Source organism: Schistocerca gregaria, chromosome 8, assembly GCF_023897955.1.
Source record: "Schistocerca gregaria isolate iqSchGreg1 chromosome 8, iqSchGreg1.2, whole genome shotgun sequence".
Lineage (NCBI taxonomy): Eukaryota > Metazoa > Arthropoda > Insecta > Orthoptera > Acrididae > Schistocerca > Schistocerca gregaria.
Window position 1 is genome coordinate 371040663 of NC_064927.1, and position 25347 is coordinate 371066009.

Genomic DNA, 25347 nt, shown 5'->3' on the forward strand with positions numbered 1-25347 from the left:
ATGGTAGCAGGGATTGTCTGCACCAAAAACCATTGTTGGCGGCGAGACCGCACTTTTGTAGCATTGAGCGTTGGAAGCGAGCAGTTGCGAGTAAGATGTGAGACGAGGCAGTCGTAGCTAGCGAGACATGAGGGGAGGTCGCTGTAAGCGAGGTATGAATTAACACTTTGAAAGAAGCGGTGTGCTCGCCAGCCACTCGCTATATGTAGCGCAATGCTAGTTTTTAAGAATTTTTGTAAAGAACTATGCCCCTTGTAATTGTTTGTCAAGATCGTTCTCAGAATATAGTTATGTAATTTTGATGGAAAATTAGGTATGTAGCGCAATGCTAGTTTTTAAGAATTTTTGTAAAGAACTATGCCCCTTGTAATTGTTTGTCAAGATCGTTCTCAGAATATAGTTATGTAATTTTGATGGAAAATTAGGTATGTAGCGCAACGCTACTTTTTAAGAATTTTTGTAAAGAACTATACCCCTTGTAATTGTTTGTCAAGATCGTTCTCAGAATATAGTTAACTTCTACCAGATTAAATGCATTAAGAATTTTCTATCCCAAAATCATTCACGTAAATGCTTTACGGAATTTATTGTTATCTTAAAAGAAAAGTCTAAACTGAGCTTCAGCTTTTATCAAATCTAAATTAACTTCAACTTAAAGAATTCCAGTCACAAAGTATTATGAAACTCCACCAGCAGCTTATAATTATGTTAAAGAGAAGTAAGTATATTCATTCCACAGTTTGCTGTAGCAGTCAGATGGCGATCCAGTATAAATAATTAAAGGTAAGAATCAGTCTTAATAATTTCAGGTAACGACTGAGGGTCACGGCGACAACACATTTTATGTTTCGTCGTAATAATCAGCAGGTAGTCTTGACAGAGCAGCAGTTAAAAGATTTTAAGAGACGCAGCGTTCAGTCAGCAAGCAAACGTACATCCAATATTAGACGGGAAGGTTTCATAGGAAGCTAAGCATCAAAGATGAGCATGGAGCCGTCAGAATAAGCGAAGTGATGAACCAATCGGGAGAGCGGACAAGCTTTCGGGGAGAATGAGATTTAATTTCCCAGCCGGTTATCCCGAGGAAAACTTTCCGCGGATTTCCGAAATCACGCCAGGCAACTAGTATAGTTCCTCTGAAAAGGGCCACAGCCAATCTTGTGCCATAATCTTGCCCAGTCTCGTTGTCAAAGAGATATTAAGAGTCTATTGCCCCGTTTATTTTCATTATTGTAGGAAGCCCATTTCGCCTAGGATTGGTAGAGTGGATTGGCATAGGTAGCACTGATTAATTGGATGGATATCATGGTCTCGACGTGAAGCTTTTCTAAATTATCTACCTCTACACTTATACTCCAAAAGCGACCTTTCGATGTGTTTTGGAGGCAATTCCGCTTCAAATATCTTATGACGCCTTTTCCAATTTCCATTAGCGACTGCACAAGATGTGTAGATGCAAGGAACTTTGGAATACAGTCGAATGTTGAGATTAACGAGCTGTTGCAAGATATGGATTAGAAGGACAATCCAGCAATGGGAAAGGTACTTTCTGGCGAAGCTTATTGGAGTTAACAGAAACTGGAAGGAGTGGAGAAAGGAATGGTGAATTACACAGCGTTTACAAACCTGAAAGTGGGGCAGATGAGGCTCTCGTACGTCCGGATGGTAACTGATGACGATTGAGCTCTCTCTTGCATGGACTTTGGTTACTCATTGTATGCTTACTCTACTTCGTCGTTTTATTTACGTGTACAGACTTTTTCTTTATAAAGAAGATAAAAGACGCGCCATGAAGAAATTAACCAAATTGGACTGAAATCGGACGAAGTGGTGTAGACGTACTGAAAAACAAATGACAACAATTTCAGAAAAATTGGATGATTTATTGAAGAGAAGAAACTTCACAGATTGAATGAGTCAGTAACGTTTTAGTCCACCTCTATACGTTATGCGTGCAATTATTCGGCTTGGCACTGATTGGCAGAGTTGTTGAATGTCCTCTTGAGGGATATCGTCAGATTCAGTCCAATTGGCGCGTTAGATCGTCAAAATCCCGAACTGGCTGGAGAACCTTCCCCGTAATACTCCATACATTCTCAATTGGGCAGAGATCTGGTGAGGTATCTGGCGAAGGAAGGGTTTGGCATGCACGAAGATAAGCAGCAGAAACTCTCGCCGTGAGGCGAAGGGCATTATCTTGCTGAAATATTAGCCCAGGTTGGCTCGCAATGTACGGCAACAGAATGGGGCGTAGGATGTCATCGACGTACCGCTGCGCTCTAGAGGTGTCACAGATGTCAAGAGAGCGATCCTGCTATGAAAAGGATTTGCATTACAGACTAAGACTGCTGGTTGTCGGGCCATATGGCGGGCGACAATCAGTTTGGTATCCCACCACTTTCTGGGACGTTTCCAGACACGCCTTCGCAATTTCCGCGGTTCATTTCGAAGCAGGATTCAACAATGAAGACAGTTCTACTCCAGTCGATGAGATTTCGCCCCAAATGTGCCAGGTACCACGGCAAAAGGGCTTTTTGGTGCACGGAGGTCATGGCAGTCGACGCAAATGATGCCGTGAGCTCACATACATTTATGTGAGCTGCCTGTTAATGGGCCTTGTGATAAATGAAGCACCAGTGGCACGTCGGATCGACGATAATGAATCCGGGGATCTGAGTGCCCCACTGACAATTGCTCTGGCCTCACTTTCTATCGTATCTCGATCTCGATAGTTTCCTTCTTGACGCTGTGTTTGGTCATGGTTAGCCTATTCCTGCCAACATCGTCGAATAGCAGCATCGCTCCTACTGAAATATCGAGTGATTCGCCAGTTACTCCAAGAGGTTTCTTTGAGTCCATCTACACGTCCTCTCTCTTAGACTCTTGACATCTGCCTTACTGTTCACGTGCCTGTCTGCGAGGGACAGTTAGTGTCCATCGGAGTACACGGAATGGAATTCTCAAAGACCATATGTCGTTGTAGCAACACTTCTGCTGTTTACTCTCCCTGCCAGCTGCGCAGTGAAACTGCACTGCAGCGTCACACACTGATCCATCGGCAGCCAAAGTTCACCATTTTTCATTTTTCATCGATACCTGCATGAGTACTAATGTGTGATCAGTTTGCATAACTCCTTCGTGATGTGTATTTTTTTCTTTTTTTGTCGTAGAGTATATTATAATTGATTTCCAGCACAACAAGTACGTTTAACTAAGCATGGATGGTCACTCGTGTTGAATAAATGTGGGTCTAATCACAAAGCGCATGCAACAGGTTAAATTCAGGTCTAAGTTCTTTGTTTATTTTCGCATTCGCCCCAAGGAAAGGCAACTCAATGTGATCTTCGCAGATAGCTCTGGGAAAGATGGTCCACTACGGTATTCTGTCGCCTTACTCGACGGCACGAACCTTAAGTGCGACCACGCGATTGGCACTTCGGATGCAAGAGTAGAAACGTCTTTTTCAAATTTTCAGGTGTTAAACTGGATGAAGAATTTTAGGCCGAAGGATCAAGTGCTACTCTCTGGCTTCCGGTGGCTATCTGATTTGGTGAAGACTGCCAGTCTCGCTAGCGGGATGAAAGCAGAGCTCAACATCTGCAGCATCGTCGACAGGACTGACTGCGGACGTTTGGTACATAGCTGAGTGGAGGGTCTGAATCAGAGGCTGAGACGGTTCTGCGACCGTGTGGGCTGCAGATTCCTCGACTTGCGCCATAGGGTGGTGGGGTTTCGGGTTCCGCTGGATAGGTCAGGAGTCCACTACACGCAGCAAACGGCTACACGGGTAGCAGGGGCTGTGTGTAGTGGACTGGGCGTTTTTTTTAGGTTAGATGGCCTCGGGCAAGTACAGAAAGGGCAACAGCTTCAAAGGGTGCGGGGCAAAATCAGGAGATGCGGGGAACAAGCAGCAATCGGTATTGTAATTGTAAACTGTCGAAGCTGCATTGGTAAAGTATCGGAACTTCAAGCGCTGATAGAAAGCACAGAAGCTGATATCGTTATAGGTACAGAAAGCTGGCTGAAGCCAGAAATAAATTCAGCCGAAATTTTTACAAAGGCACAGACGGTGTTTAGAAAGGATAGATTGCATGCAACCGGTAGTGGCGTGTTTGTTGCTGTTAGTACTAGATTATCCTGTAGTGAAGTAGAAGTGGATAGTTCCTGCGAAATATTATGGGTGGAGGTTACACTCAACAACCGAGCTAGGGTAATAATTAGCTCCTTTTACCGACCTCCCGACTCAGCAGCATTAGGGGCAGAACAGCTGCGAGAAAATTCGGAATACATTTCAAATATACTTTCTCAGCATATTATAGTCTTAGGTGGAGATTTCAATTTACCAGCTATAGACTGGGATACTCAGACGTTTAGGACGGGTGGTAGGGACAGAGCATTGAATGACATTATACTGAGTGTACTATCCGAAAATTACCTCGAGCAATTAAACAGAGAGCCGACTCGTGGAGATAACATCTTGGACCTACTAATAACAAACAGACCCGAACTTTTCGACTCTGTAAGTGCAGAACAGGGAATCAGTGATCATAAGGCCGTTGCAGCATCTCTGAATATGGAAGTTAATAGGAATATAAAAAAAGGGAGGAAGGTTTATCTGTTTAGCAAGAGTAATAGAAGGCAGATTTCAGACTACCTAACAGATCAAAACGAAAATTTCTGTTCCGACACTGACAATGTTGAGTGTTTATGGAAAAAGTTTAAGGCAACTGTAAAATGCGTTTTAGACAGGTACGTGCCGAGTAAAACTGTGAGGGACGGGAAAAACGCACCGTGGTTCAACAACAAAGTTAGGAAACTACTGCGGAGGCAAATAGAGCTTCACTCCAAGTTTAAACGCAGCCAAAACCTCTCAGACAAACAGAACCTAAACGATGTCAAAGTTAGCGTAAGGAGGGCTATGCGTGAAGCGTTCAGTGAATTCGAAAGTAAAATTCTATGTACCGACTTGACAGAAAATCCTAGGAAGTTCTGGTCTTACGTTAAACCAGTAAGTGGCTCGAAGCAGCATATCCAGACACTCCGGGATGATGATGGCTTTGAAACAGAGGATGACACGCGTAAAGCTGAAATACTAAACACCTTTTTCCAAAGCTGTTTCACAGAGGAAGACCGCACTGCAGTTCCTTCTCTAAATCCTAGCACAAATGAAAAAATGGCTGACATCGAAATAAGTGTCCAAGGAATAGAAAAGTAACTGAAATCACTCAACAGAGGAAAGTCCACTGGACCTGACGGAATACCAATTCGATTCTACACAGAGTACGCGAAAGAACTTGCCCGCCTTCTAACAGCCGTGTGTCGCAAGTCTCTAGAGGAACGGAAGGTTCAAATGATTGGAAAAGAGCACAGGTAGTCCCAGTCTTCAAAAAGGTTCGTCGAGCAGATGCGCAAAACTATAGACCTATAGCTCTGACGTCGATCTGTTATAGAATTTTAGAACATGTTTTTTGCTCGAGTATCATGTCGTTTTTGGAAACCCAGAATCTACTATGTAGGAATCAACATGGATTCCGGAAACAGTGATCGTGTGAGACCCAACTTGCTTTATTTGTTCATGAGACCCAGAAATTATTAGATACAGGATCCCCGGTAGATGCTATTTTCCTAGACTTCCGGAAGGCGTTCGATATAGTTCCGCATTGTCGCCTGATAAACAAAGTAAGAGCCTACAGAATATCAGACCAGCTGTGTGGCTGGATTGAAGAGTTTTTAGCAAACAGAACACAGCATGTTGTTATCAATGGAGAGACGTCTACAGAGGTTAAAGTAACCTCTGGCGTGCCACAGGCGAGTGTTATGGGACCATTGCTTATCACAATATATACACTCCTGGAAATTGAAATAAGAACACCGTGAATTCTTTGTCCCAGGAAGGGGAAACTTTATTGTCACATTCCTGGGGTCAGATACATCACATGATCACACTGACAGAATCACAGGCACATAGACACAGGCAACAGAGCATGCACAATGTCGGCACTAGTACAGTGTATATCCACCTTTCGCAGCAATGCAGGCTGCTATTCTCCCATGGAGACGATCGTAGAGATGCTGGATGTAGTCCTGTGGAACGGCTTGCCATGCCATTTCCACCTGGCGCCTCAGTTGGACCAGTGTTCGTGCTGGACGTGCAGACCGCGTGAGACGATGCTTCATCCAGTCCCAAACATGCTCAGTGGATGACAGATCCGGAGATCTTGATGGCCAGGGTAGTTGACTTACACCTTCTAGAGCACGTTGGGTGGCACGGGATACATGCGGACGAGCATTGTCCTGTTGGAATAGCAAGTTCCCTTGCCGGTCTAGGAATGGTAGAACGATGGGTTCAATGACGGTTTGGTTGTAGCGTGCACTATTCAGTGTCCCCTCGACGATCACCAGGGGTGTACGGCCAGTGTAGGAGATCGCTCCCCACACCATGATGCCGGGTGTTGGCCCTGTGTGCCTCGGTCGTATGCAGTCCTGATTGTGGCGCTCACCTGCACGGCGCCAAACACGCATACGACCATCATTGGCACCAAGGCAGAAGCGACTCTCATCGCTGAAGACTACACGTCTCCATTCGTCCCTCCATTCACGCTTGTCGCGACACCACTGGAGGCGGGCTGCACGAATGGTCCTCGCCGATACCCCAGGAGTAACAGTGTCCCTAATTTGCTGGGAAGTGGCGGTGCGGTCCCCTACCGCACTGCGTAGGATCCTACGGTCTTGGCGTGCATCCGTGCGTCGCTGCGGTCCGGTCCCAGGTCGACGGGCACGTGCACCTTCCGCCGACCACTGGCGACAACATCGATGTACTGTGGAGACCTCACGCCCCACGTGTTGAGCAATTCGGCGGTACGTCCACCCGGCCTCCCGCATGCCCACTATACGCCCTCGCTCAAAGTCCGTCAACTGCACATACGGTTCACGTCCACGCTGTCGCGGCATGCTACCAGTGTTAAAGACTGCGATGGAGCTCCGTATGCCACGGCAAACTGGCTGTCACTGACGGCGGCGGTGCACAAATGCTGCGCAGCTAGCGCCATTCGACGGCCAACACCGCGGTTCCTGGTGTGTCCGCTGTGCCGTGCGTGTGATCATTGCTTGTACAGCCCTCTCGCAGTGTCCGGAGCAAGTATGGTGTGTCTGACACACTGGTGTCAATGTGTTCTTTTTTCAATTTCCAGGAGTGTATAAATGAACTAGTAGATAGTGTCGGAAGTTCCATGAGGCTTTTCGCGGATGATGCTGTAGTATACAGAGAAGTTGCAGAATTAGAAAATTGTAGCGAAATGCAGGAAGATCTGCAGCGGATAGGCACTTGGTGCAGGGAGTGGCAACTGACCCTTAACATAGATAAATCTAATGTATTGACAATACATAGCAAGAAGTATCCTTTAGTGTATGATTATATGATAGCGGAACAAACACTGGTAGCAGTTACTTCTGTAAAATATCTGGGAGTATGAGTGCGGAGCGATTTGAAGTGGAACGATCACATAAAATTAATTGTTGGTAAGGCGGGTACCAGCTTGAGATTCATTGGGAGAGTCCTTAGAAAATGTAGCCCATCAACAAAGGAGGTGGCTTACAAGTTCGACCTATACTTGAGTATTGCTCATCAGTGTGGGATCCGTACCAGATCGGGTTGACGGAGGAGATAGAGAAGATCTAAAGAAGAGCGGCGCCTTTCGTCACAGGGTTATTTGGTAACCGTGATAGCGTTACGGAGATGTTTAGCAAACTCAAGTGGCAGACTCTGCAAGAGAGGTGCTCTGCATCGCGATGTAGCTTGCTCGCCAGGTTTCGAGAGGGTGCATTTCTGGATGAGGTATCGAATATACTGCTTCCCCCTACTTATACCTCCCGTGGAGATCACGAATGTAAAATTAGAGAGAATCGAGCGCGCACGGAGGCTTTCCGGCAGTCGTTCTTCCCGCGAACCATACGCGACTGGAACAGAAAAGGGAGGTATTGACAGTGGCACGTAAAGTGCCCTCCGCCACACACCGTTGGGTGGCTTGCGGAGTATGAATGTAGATGTAGATGTAGAACCTCGCCAAGTAAAATCAATGTTAGGTTGTATTCGTAAAGATAAGATTGAGGCACTTAACTCTGTCGTTGACGTAACTTCCGAAAATTCTTCTCTCATTAAGGCAAAAAAAAAAAAAAAAAAAAATAGAAAACCAACAGGACCATTTGTTGCTTCTTTGCTGTACTACTCCGTCACTAAGGTAAATATTCCAATTGATAAGCTGAGCAGACTCTTAAAACTTTAATTAACTATGATATCTGATTTTCCGTGATCCGATTTTGATCAAATAAAACTGATGTGTCGTCCGACGCTATGCGCAGGTTACGCATGAAAACCTCATGAAATTCCCCTAGTAGCTTTGGAGGTTATCTTGTCCAAACAGACAGACCATTTTACAGTTTTATTATTGACATTAATTAACTAATATTAATAAAATGGTATAGAATTTTATAGGCTGATAAAAATTTACGTATTACTTCTCCAAGGGTCCAAAGTGAGTTGATGATATGAGCCACTTTGCTTCAAGTGGCCGTTTACATTATATTCCTTTTTTGGACTCACTTTGTATAGTATAATCTGGGAAAATATTACAAAGACCCACCTGTGGAAGCTTCTGTGGAGGCTTTATGTGCACCCCTCCGATTTCAATGAGGTTAGGCGACAGGGGACGCGGGAAAGACATGCTGACATGAGTGTTTGAAAGTAGGACGGAGGTGTTCTTCTCCGTGTCCGATACGCTTGGCAGCGCCGTGCTGTTCAGGTACTGCCGCGAAACGGCTTCCAATCTCGGTTTGTAGTACAACTCGCGAGTGACTTTTGACAGAGTCGCAAACGCCGCGTTGTGGAGTCGTTCCAAGAATGACATCCTGTCCGTGTACCAGAGGAATGTGTCCGGAACGGAAGCGCACGGACTGGGGCTGCCGACGATATCCGCCATCCAAGAGGTCGGCGATATGGTCGCCACTCCGATGACTGGTATCCGCAGGCTGTGAGCCAGCGGCAGGAAGCACTCGCTGAAGAACTCTTCGATGATCATGACGTCGAACTTGTGCTCAGCGAGGAACAGTCGCCGGACGCTCTCTGTGTGGAGAAAAATTTCAAACGAACTCACTCCGAAACGGAAGAGAGTCATGATCAGTCCAAATGCGCCACGTTCACCGAGTGAGAACATGTTATCTGTAAAACAAAAGAGGTATTCGTATTTAGTCACAGCGAAGCTGTTTCTCTCTTCCAAACAAATTATATCTAATGAAATGAATGTGGCAAGTAACAAACGGCTGCCTAATCGTTATTAGAACTCAGATCCATATAATATTTGACCTGCGTAGAGTTGGTACACACTACTTCTGAAAGTACCTCTCTCAGCATTAAAAGATCTACTGGAAAACCTCTCCCTACAACTGATCAACTGATTCTGACTAAAAGATGTTTGGACAATATAGTTGTGGAGTAACAGCGATTGATATAAAATCAATTTAGTGCTTAGTACTTATTTAATGCTGGCCGGTTTCAGCCCATCGGAGGGACCATATTCAGGGCCAGCATACTGTCAAATAACAATATATATCTTAAACAAAACTAATGAAAACCATCTTATAAGATTGGATTACGTAAATATAATGTTTTATCCGCTGGTTAACTGCTGGTGGTGTCAGGTCTTCCAAGATGTGGCAGTAGACTGTAAAGAATTTACCTTATGCCTGAGCATGTGAGCGTAAACAACGCCACCAGCGGTGAGCAATGGTAGACGTCTACACTTAAAAATTGAAAGAAACCATGACCATTCTTTAAAAAAAACATTGTTATACAAACAAACATAAAAATATGTGAAAAGCTTTTTAAGTCAAACTTATGAAAGAACGTTAGTAAGTTATTTTCATTGTAAAATACTATGGGGGAAGGAAAAAATTTCCTGTCTGTAAACTATTTACTTTGTGCTTATGTATATCCTATTTCTATTATTTAATAACGTAGCAAGTTTAAGTGTGTCTATCTGTAATATTATATACAGAGCCGTCTAGTCCAGGTACTATGGACGCCGTTGCCATCATAGCGGCCCAAAATGGCTGTCGTCTCTGCTACGATGTTGTTTTTGTTGTGGTCTTCAGTCCTGAGACTGGTTTGATGCAGCTCTCCATGCTACTCTATCCTGTGCAAGCTGCTTCATCTCCCAGTACTTACTGCAACCTACATCCATCTGAACCTGCTTAGTGTATTCATCTCTTGGTCTCCCTCTACGATTTTTACCCTCCACGCTGCTCTCCAATACTAAATTGGTGATCCCTTGATGCCTCAGAACATGTCCTACCAACCGATCCCTTCTTCTGGTCAACTTGTGCCACAAACTTCTCTTCTCCCCAATCCTATTCAATACTTACTCATTAGTTATGTGATCTACCCATTTAATCTCCAGCATTCTTCTGTAGCACCACATTTCGAAAGCTTCTATTCTCTTCTTGTCCAAACTATTTATCGTCCATGTTTCACTTCCATACATGGCTACACTCCAATACAAATACTTTCAGAAATGACTTCCTGACACTTAAATCTATATTTGATGTTAACAAATTTTTCTTCTTCAGAAACGCTTTCCTTGCCATTGCCAGTCTACATTTTATATCCTCATCAGTTATTTTGCTCCCGAAATAGCAAAACTCCTTTACTACTTTAAGCGTCTCATTTCCTAATCTAATCCTTTCAGCATCACCCGACCTAATTCGACTACATACCACTACCCTCGTTTTGCTTTTGTTGATATTCATTTTATATCCTCCTTTCAAGACACTATCCATTCCATTCAACTGCTCTTCCTAGTCCTTTGCTGTCTCTGACAGAATTACGATGTCATCGGCGAACCTCAAAGTTTTTATTTCTTCTCCATGGATTTTAATACCTACTCCGAATTTTTCTTTTGTTTCCTTTACTGCTTGCTCAATATACAGATTGAATAACATCGGGGAGAGACTACAACCCTGTCTCACTCCCTTCCCAACCACTGCTTCCCTTTCATGTCCCTCGGCTCTTATAACTGCCATCTGATTTATGTACAAATTGTAAATAGCCTTTCGCTTCCTGTATTTTACCCCTGCCACCTTCAGAAATTGAAAGAGAGTATTCCAGTCAACATTGTCAAAAGCTTTCTCTAAGTGTGCAAATGCTAGAAACGTAGGTTTGCCCTTCCTTAATCTAGCTTCTAATATAAGTCGTAGGGTCAGTATTGCCTCACGTGTTCCAACATTTCTACAGAAGCCAAACTGATCTTCCCCGAGGTCGGCTTCTACTAGTTTTTCCATTCGTCTGTATAGAATTCGTGTTAGTATTTTGCAGCTGTGACTTATTAAACTGGTAGTTCGGTTATTTTCACATCTGTCACGTTTGTCTGGCCTCACAATAGTAAAATGAAAAATGTGAGTATGTTTCATCAAAATATTGGGGGATTGAAGAATAAAATTGATGAGCTTCTGCTTTGTTTAGAAGATATAGAAACTGAGAATGTAATAGATGTGTTATGCCTGTCTGAGCATCACATTGTCACTGATATGCAAAAGGTTAGCATCAATGGGTACAAATTAGCTGCACATGTAAGTAGAGATAATATGATGAGAGGAGGAGTTGCCATATATGTCAAAAGCTTCCACAGCGCAAAACATTTAGAAACTAAAAAATTTTGTGTAGAGCAACATATGGAAGCATGTGCCACTGAACTAAAACTAAATGATGGCACTTTCATAATTTTAACAGTGTATAGGTCCCCCTCAGTGAATTTCCAGCTATTTCTAGAAAACTTGGATGCTTTGTTGTGCTATCTGTCAGACAGGGGGAAGCAAATTATCATTTGTGGGGATTTCAATGTTGATTCCCTGAAAGAGTGTGATAGCAAGAATGACCTTGTAGTATTACTCAATTCTTTCAATTTGAGCTCCGTCATTGATATTCCTACTCGGATAACAAGGAACAGCAGGACATTGATAGATAACTTTTTTATAGACCAAGATAAGTTTAAGGACATAAATGCTTATCCTGTTGAGAATGGTCTTTCAGATCATGGTGCACAGCTAGTTACAGTACATGGCATAGCTCCATCCAGTATATCAAATCAGAATTTCAAAGCAGTGCGTTCAATTAACAATATAAATACTGCAAACTTTAGGGAAAGACTAAAGGAGCTAGACTGGGATGAAGTGTATATTGGAACCCGATGCAAACCTGAAATATAACTTATTTCACGATAAATTTTTAAGGGTATTTGAAAATTGTTTTCCCAAGAAAACAGTGAAACATAATTCCAAGAAAACATAAAAAAACCTTGGCTAACTAAAGGAATAAGAATATCTTGCAACCGTAAAAGAGAACTGTATCTAACAGATATAGGGAGTACTGACCCCGAAATTGTTCAATATTATAAAAACTTTTGTGCGGTACTAAGAAAAGCTATTAAAAAGTCCAGAAGCATGTGTATCATGTCTGAGATCAGTAACTCTGATAATAAAATCAAAGCAATTTGGAATATTATTGAAAGGGAAACAGGGCAACCAAGAGCACAGGAAGACTTTACTGCCATAAAACTGAATGACAAGTGTACTAACAAACAATCTGAAATTGGAAATATTTTCAATAATCATTTTTTAAATGTTGTGGAGAAAGTATGATCTAGATCTTCACTAGAAGAGGCAAGGCTTCTAATAGAAGAGGCCATATGTGTGCAGTTTGAAACAACTGTATTTCCACGAACCTCTCCCTCTGAAATCAGTAAAATAATAAACTCACAGAAAAGTAAAAGCTCTTACGGAATTGATGGCATTTCCAGCAAGATACTTAAAGCTTGTTCCCCACAGATAAGTAGGATTCTCAGCCACATATGTAATACCTCTTTGGAGCAGGGTGTTTTCCCCGATAGATTGAAATATGCCATTGTAAAACCATTGCATAAAAAGGGGGATACGTCGGATGTCAACAACTATCGCCCAATCTCTCTTCTGACAGCTCTATAAAAAAATTTTGAGAAAGTAATGTATTAAAGAGTAGCCTCCCATATATTTAAAAATAAAGTACTAACAAAATGTCAATTTGGTTTTCAGAAAGTCTTTTCAACAGAAAATGCTATATACTCTTTCACTGATCAAATATTAAATGCTCTAAATAACCGGACATCACCCATTGGTATTTTTTGTGATCTCTCAAAGGCCTTTGACTGTGTAAATCATGGAATTCTTTTAGATAAGCTAAATCATTATGGTTTGAGGGGGGCAGTGCACAAATGGTTTAATTTATACTTAACTGGAAGAATGCAGAAAGTTGAAATAAGTGGTTCATGTAATGGGGCTATCAAGCATGGGGTCCCACAGGGTTCAGTCTTAGGTCCTTTACTGTTCTTGATATACATTAATGACTTACCATTCCGTATTGATGAGGATGCAAAGTTAGTTCTTTTTGCTGATGATACATTTATAGTAATAACATCCAAAAACCAAGAACTAAGTGATGTAATTGTAAATGATGTTTTTCACAAAATTATTAAGTGGTTCTCAGCAAACGGACTCTCTTTAAATTTCGATAAAACACAGTATATACAGTTCCGTACAGTAAATGGCACAACTCCAGTAATAAATATAGACTTTGAACAGAAGTCTGTAGCTAAGGTAGAATTTCCAAAATTTTTAGGTGTGTCCTTTGATGAGAGGTGAAACTGGAAGCAACACATTGATGGTCTGCTGAAACGTCTGAGTTCGGCTACGTATGCTATTAGGGTTATTGCAAATTTTGGTGATAAGAATTTCAGTAAATTAGCTTACTATGCCTACTTTCATTCACTGCTTTCGTATGGTATCATATTCTCGGGTAATTCATCGTTGAGTAGAAAAGTATTCATTGCTCAAAAACGTGTAATCAGAATAATTACTGGAGCCCACCCATGGTCATCTTGCAGACATCTATTTAAGGATCTAGGGATCCTCAGAGTAACCTCACAGTATATATATTCACTTATGAAATTTGTTGTTAATAATCCAGCCCAGTTCAAAAGTAATAGCAGTGTGCATAGCTATAACACCAGGAGAAAGGATGATCTTCACTATGCAGGGTTAAATCTGACTTTGGCACAGAAGGGGGTAAATTATGCTGCCACAAAAGTGTTTGGTCACCTACCAAACAGCATCAAAAGCCTGACAGATAGTCAACCAACATTTAAAAATAAATTAAAAGAATTTCTAGATGACAACTACTTCTACTCATTGGCTGAATTTTTAGATATAAATTAAGGGAGGGAAAGAAACTAACTTGATCATTAGTGTCACGCAATATTTTGTGTAATGTAATATCTTGTACAGACATCTTTCATTAACCTGACACGTTCCACATCATTATGAAGTGTCGTATTCATGATCTATGGAACAAGTATTAATCTAATCGAATCTAATCTAATCTCAACAGATACCCCTCCTTTCTGGTTGCACCTACGGTACGGCTATCTGTATCGCTGAGGCACGCAAGCCTCTCCACCAACGGCAAGGTCCATGGTTCATGGGGGAAGGCTACGATGTTATCTGACTAAAAGGTTCATGGTTCTCACTTTGAACTTTATAATATAAATGTTGTTGTTGTTGTTGTCTTCAGTCCTGAGACTGGTTTGATGCAGCTCTCCATGCTACTCTATCCTGTGCAAGCTGCTTCATCTCCCAGTACCTACTGCAACCTACATCCTTCTGAATCTGCTTAGTGTACTCATCTCTCGGTCTCCCTCTACGATTTTTACCCTCCACGCTGCCCTCCAATGCTAAATTTGTGATCCCTTGATGCCTCAAAACATGTCCTACCAACCGATCCCTTCTTCTAGTCAAGTTGTGCCACAAACTTCTCTTCTCCCCAATCCTATTCAATACCTCCTCATTAGTTACGTGATCTATCCACCTTATCTTCAGTATTCTTCTGTAGCACCACATTTCGAAAGCTTCTATTCTCTTCTTGTCCAAACTAGTTATCGTCCATGTTTCACTTCCATACATGGCTACACTCCAAACAAATACTTTCAGAAACGACTTCCTGATACATAAATCTATATTCGATGTTAACAAATTTCTCTTCTTCAGAAACGCTTTCCTTGCCATTCCCAGTCTACATTTTATATCCTCTCTACTTCGACCATCATCAGTTATTTTACTTCCTAAATAGCAAAACTCCTTTACTACTTTAAGTGTCTCATTTCCTAATCTAATTCCCTCAGCATCACCCGATTTAATTTGACTAAATTCCATTATCCTCGTTTTGCTTTTGTTGATGTTCATCTTATATCCTCCTTTCAAGACACTGTCCATTCCGTTCAACTGCTCTTCCAAGTCCTTTGCCGTCTCTGACACAATTACAATGTCATCGGCGAACCTCAAAGTTTTTACTTCGTCTCCCTGAATTTTAATACCTACTCCAAATTTTTCTTTTGTTTCCTTTACTGCTTGCTCAATATACAGATTGAATAACATCGGGGAGAGGCTACAACCCTGTCTCACTCCTTTCCCAACCACTGCTTCCCTTTCATGCCCCTCGACTCTTATGACTGCCATCTGGTTTCTGTACAAATTATAAATAGCCTTTCACTCCCTGTATTTTACCCCTGCCACCTTTAGAATTTGAAAAAGAGTATTCCAGTCAACATTGTCAAAAGCTTTCTCTAAGTCTACAAATGCTAGAAACGTAGGTTTGCCTTTTCTTAATCTTTCTTCTAAGATAAGTCGTAAGGTCAGTATTGCCTCACGTTTTCCAACATTTCGACGGAATCCAAACTGATCCTCCCTGAGGTCTGCATCAACCAGTTTTTCCATTCGTCTGTAAAGAATTCGCGTTAGTATTTTGCAGCCGTGGCTTATTAAACTGATAGTTCGGTAATTTTCACATCTGTCAGCACCTGCTTTCTTTGGGATTGGAATTATTATATTCTTCTTGAAGTCTGAGGGTATTTCGCCTGTCTCATACATCTTGCTCACCAGCTGGTAGAGTTTTCTCAGGACTGGTTGTCCCAAGGCCGTCAGTAGTTCTAATGGAATGTTGTCTACTCCGGGGGCCTTGTTTCGACTCAGGTCTTTCAGTGCTCTGTCAAACTCTTCACGCAGTATCGTATCTCCCATTTCGTCTTCATCTACATCCTCCTCCATTTCCATAATATTGTCCTCAAGTACATCGCCCTTGTATAAACCTTCTATATACTCCTTCCACCTTTCTGCCTTCCCTTCTTTGCTTAGAACTGGGCTGCCATCTGAGCTCTTGATATTCATACACTTGGTTCTCTTCTCTCCTGTAGGCAGTATCTATCTTACCCCTAGTGAGATAAGCTTCTACATCCTTACATTTGTCCTCTAGATAATATAAATATGTAGATCAATATTGAGTGAACACAGAATGATGGTGGGAAAACAGGGCTTGATATCGAGTTTTTCATTCTTAACTCATCCAGCGTGGGGTTGGAAACTGTTCAATATGGTGATGATGATGTATACAGAGTTCCGTTGTTACATACAAATCACTGTTATCTACCAAATAAAATATTGGCTACAATTTTTGTTTTCTTTTTGTGCCTATCACTTTGACATGATACTTGCACAATCAATTGTCACTGTGTGACTCAAGTTCCCGCTATTAATTTCGTTTTTAGGCATTATACTTAGCCGTTATTGGCTGTCAAAACGTCCTTTTAGTCGCACTGAAATAAAAGGTTTACTGACGGATAGCTTCCGTCGCAAGGTAGTACCACCAAACGTCTAACGAAAGCACTAAACTTATTGCTTTTACTTAAAAAAAGTTAATAGTAAATGAAGTGTTTTAATCGAACAGAATGTCCAAATACCTCATGTCAGACAGATTGTTAGTTACATATGATCGCATTTTACTTAACATGAATGAACTCAAAAATTGGTGAGGAAAAATCATGTATTTTTCAAACGTGTTCCGTAGACAATCTTCATCCAAAGACCAAATTGATTCGATCCAGTTGTGTAACAACATTACATTCAATATTTATTTTGTGAAAGCGGTACTAAAAAGTGTCAGAGCTAAATCAGTGACGATGGATCGTCTGCCGTACCTGGATGTCTCACTCGACAAGAGTATTGTCTGCGTTAGTAGGGTCACGGGCTCGAAACCTAATCTCGAACACATTTCAAATTTTCCAAATACTTTCAAAACAGCTCACGCTTGGTCAGTACCAAAACTACTCCACAACCTTATTAATAAATCATTATTCCGTTGCCGCGCGGTGTAGCCGTGTGGCCTAGGGCGCCTGGCCACGGTTCGCGCCCCTGCCGCCATCGGGGCTTCGAGTCGTCCCTCGGACATGGATGTGGTGTTGTCCTTAGTGTAAGTTAGTATAAGTTGGATAAAGTAGTTTGTAAGCCTAGAGACCGATGACCTCAGCAGTTTGGTGGCATAGGAACTTACCACAAATTTCCAAATTTCGAGTATTCGGATGAGGAAACCCAATAGATTCAAGTTTTTAACACTACATGAAAGTATGGACACAATTAAAACTAATACCAATGATATCAGATGTAAGTAGTAATCTTTTCTTTGTCTCTGTACAATGACATGTCATTGTAATGTTTTTCTTGTACTTGAGACGGCCAGCCAGCTATGAGAACAGACAAGTGCACTGAAGGGGATTTCGGCAGCTGGACAAAAACAACGTTTCTGCTGAACTCCAGGAGTCGGGCAGGTGTGGGCCGGGAACAGAGAGCGATTATTTAGCAGGCTCGCAAACACCAGGTGGTTTCTGAGGGGGAGATAGGCTAATTGACTGCACAGGACGTTGGAAACTTTCAGAAAGTGAGAGCTTAAAGAGTGCTCTTCGGAAAAGGTAACATCTGCAACGGCAGGAGGAAAATACGAGACACTAAGCGTGGGAGATGGATGTTGCGGATTGAAGGAGGTCACAGGTGTAGATGATCAAATTTTATAAGGAAGCCTACGATTGGTTCATAATAATTATTTTGGTAGCAAGGATGAGAACTCAAAAGTGCATACAAGCAAACGTTTTGACTGGAGTAAACGCAAAAACACACATATAGTGAGACAGGTTTTCTGTCTTCTGCTCTTCTCAAAGACAGAATTGAACATGGTTGGTCAACCACGGCAGTTTAGTTTGGAGTAGGGAAATTGTTGGAATTGTAAACAAATATCCATTGGTCGGGCCTCGGTATGTATACTGAGATTGGCTGCCGAGATCCTGGCTTGGCAGACCGAGCTCGATCTAGTGAAGGACAGGAGAACATGCTAGGGCATGAAAGAGTATGATTCTTTTTCGTGAGGTGCCAGGGAGACGTGAGAGATGTCTTCACTTTAGAGCTTATGACAGGACAGATACTGTAGCTAAACTTAGTATTCTCAGTCACTACTTCGGCTCCCTTCTGCACCTGAGTATCGGCAGAGTGGTAAGCACGTTGTGATGAGGGGAAAACGAAGTTACCTGTTTCAAGCCAAAGCTTCATCCTTCTGAGCTACTTCATAGCCAGCCAGCTGCACTCAATATGAGCTTAGGCCAGAAAACTGGTGTTTTCTCGTCCTTTTATGGATCTTTCCTATGGGCTGGATGTTGGATACAGTACATCGTCTGTATCAAATGAAGCAGAAAAAACACAATAGGTACGCTACACTGTGCTGAACATTTGCTATTTACAGTTATATTATTCTATACGTTTGGCGTTCAGGGTTATATTCACAGAAATTATACGTACGCGTACGAGCAACTTTTACTTTGGAGAAAGTGTTCAAAGCGACCAACTTGCATTTGCGAACACTTCGCCGCTCGCTGGATCATACTCTGCAGGGCAGTGGCACGCACAACAGTTATTTGGTCGTGCACATCCATTGTTGAAGGACTATTCATTTGCTCCTTTAAGCGTCCCCAGAAACAAAATATTAGTACATTAACGTGCGGGAAAGGTGGAAGCCACTACATTGGACCTCCACGACCAACCCATTTCCCTGGAAACACTTTATTTAACTTGTTACGCGCATTCATTCCAAAGTGTGGCGGCGCATCATCACCCTGAGACCACAGCTCTCGCTGAACGCCAAGTGGAACGTTTTATATTGCATCAGGTAAAATACTGGAAAGAAATGTGCGATGCAGGGGTAGATTCGACTTGTCTGACGATAGATAAAGGCCCAAAGCACCACTCCCACGGTTCTAGCCTGTAGACCTATGCCAAAGTGTGCTTGAAAGCCACGTTCACGGGTGAAATGGGGGTTGTTTTACCATCAATAGTGGCTGTTGAGGAGGTTGAAAATACCTTGACCAGTCAAGCTAGATTCGTCAGTCCATTTATAAAACGTTCGTTATCTTCAGCTTGGTGCAAAAGCCATTCACAAAACTATACTTATCAAATTCGGTCCTGTTGCCCTTGGTGTTGAGCTAATGTGCAATGGTATGGACGCAGTTTTTCATTTCACAATACTTAAACAAACACTCTTTGAGATATTTGGACTTGCCTGGCGATGTCACCGGTTTGTGGAGTACGTCTAGTGCTTGGAGGATATCCGTCCATTACTTGTGGACGAAGACTGATGGTTTCCCGAAAACGTTGCTCCAGGCAACGAAAAATTTCCTCACTGGGATGGAGCCTTTGAGGGTACCGTGAAGAATACGCAAGAGCAGCAACAGCAGCTTGGTTATCGGATGCACTCAACACCTGTTTGTGAACTCCATCGGGAAGTCGCCGTACATGAACTGAAAGGACCGGTAATGGTTGTGGGCTGCGCTATTAGTAAGACACATGCATGCAATTTATTGGATCCCACTGCCACGTGGTACGGCATTGTCGTGTGACAAAATGATGTCCAGCTTATAAACGGCGAGATCTAGGGAACGGATGTCTAAAAAATAAAAAAATAAACCTGACAAAGTTTGCGGACCATAGCTCCAAGGTTAGTGTGGGTTTGATGTCCAACCAATCTTCTCATTGAGCTACCACGGCTCGTACAGTTAAGTGGAGTGATGTGCGTTCCTCTGTACATTCCGATGCACTGTATTGTCAGCTGGTCGTTTTCATACAAGCGTTTTCAAAATTCACCAGATCTGGTTTTCGTCGGTAAGCTTTCGTCTTGAATCTGGATGAGAAGTCGCATACTGACGTCCACATGCTGTATTTTTTTTTTTTTTTACCCTGTGTATACACACATCATAAAAGTTTTACATCACCTCGGTTCCGAGAGTTCCGTAACCTGTACAGAACATTGGAATAGAGATCAACATAAACATCATATATTGCTCATGAAAACCACACATTGCATGTTGTACCACCATACAGCGAGATCTTCAGCAGGGAACCTCCACTTTGCTGCAATCGGTGGACAGTGTTTGCCTCCAATCACGTCTCCGACAACTGTGTGGTGGAAGGCATATGCGACACTCGTCGGTGAAGAGAACGTGATGCCAATCCTGAGCGGTTAATTCGGCATGTCGTTGGGCATACCTGTACCGCGCTGCATGGTGTCGTAGACGTCGGGAGTGAAGATGCGCATCATGCAGCCTATTGCGCACACTTTGAGTCGTAACGCGATGACCTGCGACTGCATGAAAAGCATTATTCAACATGGTGGCGTTGCTGTCATGGTTCCTCGCAGCCATAATCCGTAGGTAGTGGTCATCCACGGCAGTAGTCGCTCTTTGGGGGATAGAGCGAGACATGCCACCGACAGTTCCTGTCTCTTTGTATCTCCTCCATGTCCGAACAACATCGCTTTGGTTCAGTCCGAGACGTCTCGACACGTCCCTCGTTGAGAGCCCTTCCTGGCAACAATGCGGACGCGAACGAACCGAGATATTGAGCGTCTAGGCATGGTTGAACTACAGACAACACGAGCCGTGTACCTTCTTCCTGGTGGAATGACTGGAAGGGATCGGCTGTCAGACCCCCTCCGTCTAATTGGCGCTGCTCATGCATGGTTGTTCACATCTTTGGGCAGATTTAGTGACATCTCTCAACAGTCAAATGAACTGTGTCTGTTATACAATATCCATAGTCAACGTTTATCTTCTGGAGTTCTGGCAGCCGGGGTGATGGGAATTTTTTTGATGTTTGTTTTTTCCTGTTATGTAAAGTTACGTTACAACTTTTTTCATTTTTTCCTTTTTTGTCTTCTCTTAGTTTGCTTACTACCTTTGAATTTTTTTTCCCTTTTTGATAGCTTTCATTCTGCGTAAAGTGTGTGTCATTACGAAACATACACTCCTGGAAATTGAAATAAGAACACCGTGAATTCATTGTCCCAGGAAGGGGAAACTTTATTGACACATTCCTGGGGTCAGATACATCACATGATCACACTGACAGAACCACAGGCACACAGACACAGGCAACAGAGCATGCACAATGTCGGCACTAGTACAGTGTATATCCACCTTTCGCAGCAATGCAGGCTGCTATTCTCCCATGGACACGATCGTAGAGATGCTGGATGTAGTCCTGTGGAACGGCTTGCCATGCCATTTCCACCTGGCGCCTCAGTTGGACCAGCGTTCGTGTTGGACGTGCAGACCGCGTGAGACGACGCTTCATCCAGTCCCAAACATGCTCAATGGGGGACAGATCCGGAGATCTTGCTGGCCAGGGTAGTTGACTTACACCTTCTAGAGCACGTTGGGTGGCACGGGATACATGCGGACGTGCATTGTCCTGTTGGAACAGCAAGTTCCCTTGCCGGTCTAGAAATGGTAGAACGATGGGTTCGATGACGGTTTGGATGTACCGTGCACTATTCAGTGTCCCCACACCATGATGCCGGGTGTTGGCCCTGTGTGCCTCTGTCGTATGCAGTCCTGACTGTGGCGCTCACCTGCACGGCGCCAAACACGCATACGACCATCATTGGCACCAAGGCAGAAGCGACTCTCATCGCTGAAGACGACACGTCTCCATTCGTCCCTCCATTCACGCCTGTCGCGACGCCACTGGAGGCGGGCTGCACGATGTTCAGGCGTGAGCGGAAGACGGCCTAACGGTGTGCGGGACCGTAGCCCAGCTTCATGGAGACTGTTGCGAATGGTCCTCGCCGATACCCCAGGAGCAACAGTGTCCCTAATTTGCTGGGAAGTGGCGGTGCGGTCCCCTACAGCACTGCGTAGGATCCTACGGTCTTGGCGTGCATCCGTGCGTCGCTGCGGTCCGGTCCCAGGTCGACGGGCACGTGCACCTTCCGCCGACCACTGGCGACAACATCGATGTACTGTGGGGACCTCACGCCCCACGTGTTGAGCAATTTGGCGGTACGTCCACCCGGCCTCCCGCATGCCCACTATACGCCCTCGCTCAAAGTCCGTCAACTGCACATACGGTTCACGTCCACGCTGTCGCGGCATGCTACCAGTGTTAAAGACTGCGATGGAGCTCCGTATGCCACGGCAAACTGGCTGTCACTGACGGCGGCGGTGCAGAAATGCTGCGCAGCTAGCGCCATTCGACGGCCAACACCGCGGTTCCTGGTGTGTCCGCTGTGCCGTGCGTGTGATCATTGCTTGTACAGCCCTCTCGCAGTGTCCGGAACAAGTATGGTGTGTCTGACACACCGGTGTCAATGTGTTCTTTTTTCCATTTCCAGGAGTGTATTACAGTGAAGTTCCACCAAAGTATGATGTTTGGTAAGACAGGCAAGGAAAATTCGTAGCCTTTACAATATCTTCAATTGACCAGATAGTTCACCGTCCTTCCACAGCTCCTTATTGTTAAAAGTCAGAAAAAGGGCCAAGAATCACCTTTTAACATGTTTTAAAACATGTTAAACTGAGAGAGGTGACCCTGTAAATATTTTTTTGTCTAATGTATTTCGTTTATGTTTCCTTAATTTTTAATTTCTGGCGTAAGCACGCATTGTCGCATTCACAGCAGGGTTATCTTCAGGTTGCCGTTATCTCTAGTATAATTTTCTCCATTAGTTGTGCCTTCTACTTCATTACGCTGGCTTCGTTTTTGGGCCCGAATATTTCTCTGATTATTAAGGTCTTTACTATTTCCTAAATCAGCACCAGAGGATGGTAGATTTAGAGTTGGAACAGCATCAGTCAGTCATCAGCTTGTGTTTCGAAGGAATGTTCAACAGTTCTTTACAAACCCCTTTCACAATATGAGGCAGTAAAGTATAGGGAGCTGTCATGAGCGTTTTCAACTGAAAAGGAATTTGCAAGTTTACAAGCATTTATAGATTTTCCTTTTGTCTGGCCGTTTTTAAGACGCGCAGAAAATCACTTAAAAACTTAGTTTAAAATACCTCAATTCAATGATTACAGCGCAACTCTGTACTCAACCACCAGTCATTAATAAAACTTTGCACTGTCGTAAGTTACTTCGTTATCGCTTGTAAACACAATTACAGCAAATATGGGTTTCTGAGCGCCGCTTGGGTTCACTCTGACGTCAGCGGCACAGCTTCCTACAGCGCATGCACCTCATGATCCCTACCGTGTATTCTTCAGCCCGGTGCATTATACAGTGACGCTTATTTATTTTCATATTTGTCAACGTGTTTTGGCATCATATGTTTGTAATTTTAGGTTGGCCACTTACCTCCAAAGAGATACATAGTGTTGGGTACCGGCACGTGTGTCAAATTGTCCGATGAGCCTTGCTCCGAGAAGGGCGTGACGGCTGTGACGTGACGGCCGCGGGCAGCTAGACCCGCCGCCAGCGCCATGCCTAGGGTCCAGTGGCTGCGCGCGCCCATCTGGAAGATCAGCAGGACGCGACGCGTCTGGGGGGAGGTTCCAGGCGCCGCCGCCACCAGCGCCAACGCTCCCACCCAGGTAAGCAGCAGCGTTACTGCGCGAATACCACACATCGCCGCAGTACCTGCCACATAGCATCTTCCGTTGAACGTCGGATGCTACATGGCCCAAAAAATTAGACAACTGCAACACCCAGACACATGGTTTGAACGAAAACTCGGAAGATATGTTGGACGAAAACTGGAAAGATGAGTTGTTCAGCATGATTAAGATGACATATACCAGCGGGGGAGGGGGGGGGGGGGAGGGGGGCTTGGACAGAAATATGAGAAAACCGCGAGAAATGCATGTTTGAACATATGCAGATGTTAGCCCTGCCTGCAGGTTTCCCTGTTGTATTTGGCCACTAATGGCACCTGTGAAATGCCTGCAGTACGTTGTGAGCGTCAGTCGTGGTCGGAACAGTGTTCAGCGTAGTTGTGAGTGCATTTTGTCAAGAGAATCCAAAGTGGGCATATGATTGGTGCTCGTACCGAAGATTTATGCCACACAGAAGGAAAGCGGAAAAACATCACTAAGTCACAACGCGGACGAAAGTACGTCTTGAGTGGTCGTGACAGATAAGAGATTTGTGACAAATAACAAGGGGGCGACTGCTGCAGAAGTAAATGCAGAACTGGATGCCGCTGTCACAAACGCTGCCAGCGCTAGAATAACACCAAGTAGCGATCTACAGGGCGAAATGAAATTCCAAAACCAATCATTGGTGATGCAAATGCCCATAATAGGAGAACATGGTGCTTAAGCCAGGAAACCTGGTCAGTGGAGCAATGGAAGAAAGTCATTTCGTCGAATGAGTCTTGTTGCACGCTACTTCCAATTTCTAGCCGAGTTTAAGTCCCGAGAGTGAAATATTGTGGGGTATAGTGATGATTTGGCAGTCATATCATAGTATTCCATGGGCCCCCTTGGCGTTATGCAAGGTCACACTATCGCAAAAGACTACGTAGTCGTTTTGACTGGTCAAGTCCATCCAGTGGTACAATGTTGGTTCCCAAATGGTGACACGCCTCCTGTTCACATAGCTCGCATCATGCAGGACTGCTTTCGCGAGCATTGGGATGAAATTTTTGCCTCTCTCCCCCACCCCCTGACCACAGTCAACAGACCTCAGTACTGCTGAGCTTTTGTGGTCTACTTCAGAGAGAAAGGGCCGTGATTGCTTTCCACCTCCGTCACTGTTACCCTGACCACAGTCAATAGACCTCAGTACTGCTGAGATATTGTGGTCTACTTCAGAGAGAAGGGGCCGTGATTGCTTTCCACCTCCGTCACTGTTTTGCAGGTAAAATGGTGTACGATCTCCTTAAATACCCTGCACGGCCTATTCAGCCTCATTCCCAGATGAATGGAAGCGTATTTTGAGCGGTAACGCTGTTCCTAGCTCGTATTAGGCATGGACTTTTTGTTTCCATATTTTTGTCCATCTCCTATAGATGGAGTACACTAAAGTCTAGCACTTTCTTCTCTGGTGTAGGCACCAAAGGAATGTATTACACTTTAAATGCGAACATTTTTAGGTTAGGTTAGGCTTTACCGTGACTGTTATTGA

The 25347-nt window shown here is 43.7% G+C and overlaps 1 protein-coding gene across 1 annotated transcript in view; it reads right to left on the minus strand.

Moving 5' to 3' along the window:
* The window catches only part of LOC126285197 (UDP-glucosyltransferase 2-like), a 69190-nt gene extending 45486 nt beyond the window's left edge, over nt 1–23704 (minus strand). The window contains exons 1-2 of the mRNA XM_049984503.1: nt 23578–23704; nt 8640–9214 (exon numbers count right to left, since the gene is read on the minus strand). Of these exons, the coding sequence (XP_049840460.1) occupies nt 8640–9214; nt 23578–23704 (702 nt within the window). The remainder of the gene's footprint in view (nt 1–8639; nt 9215–23577) is intronic.
* Between the last annotated feature and the right edge of the window lie 1643 nt (nt 23705–25347).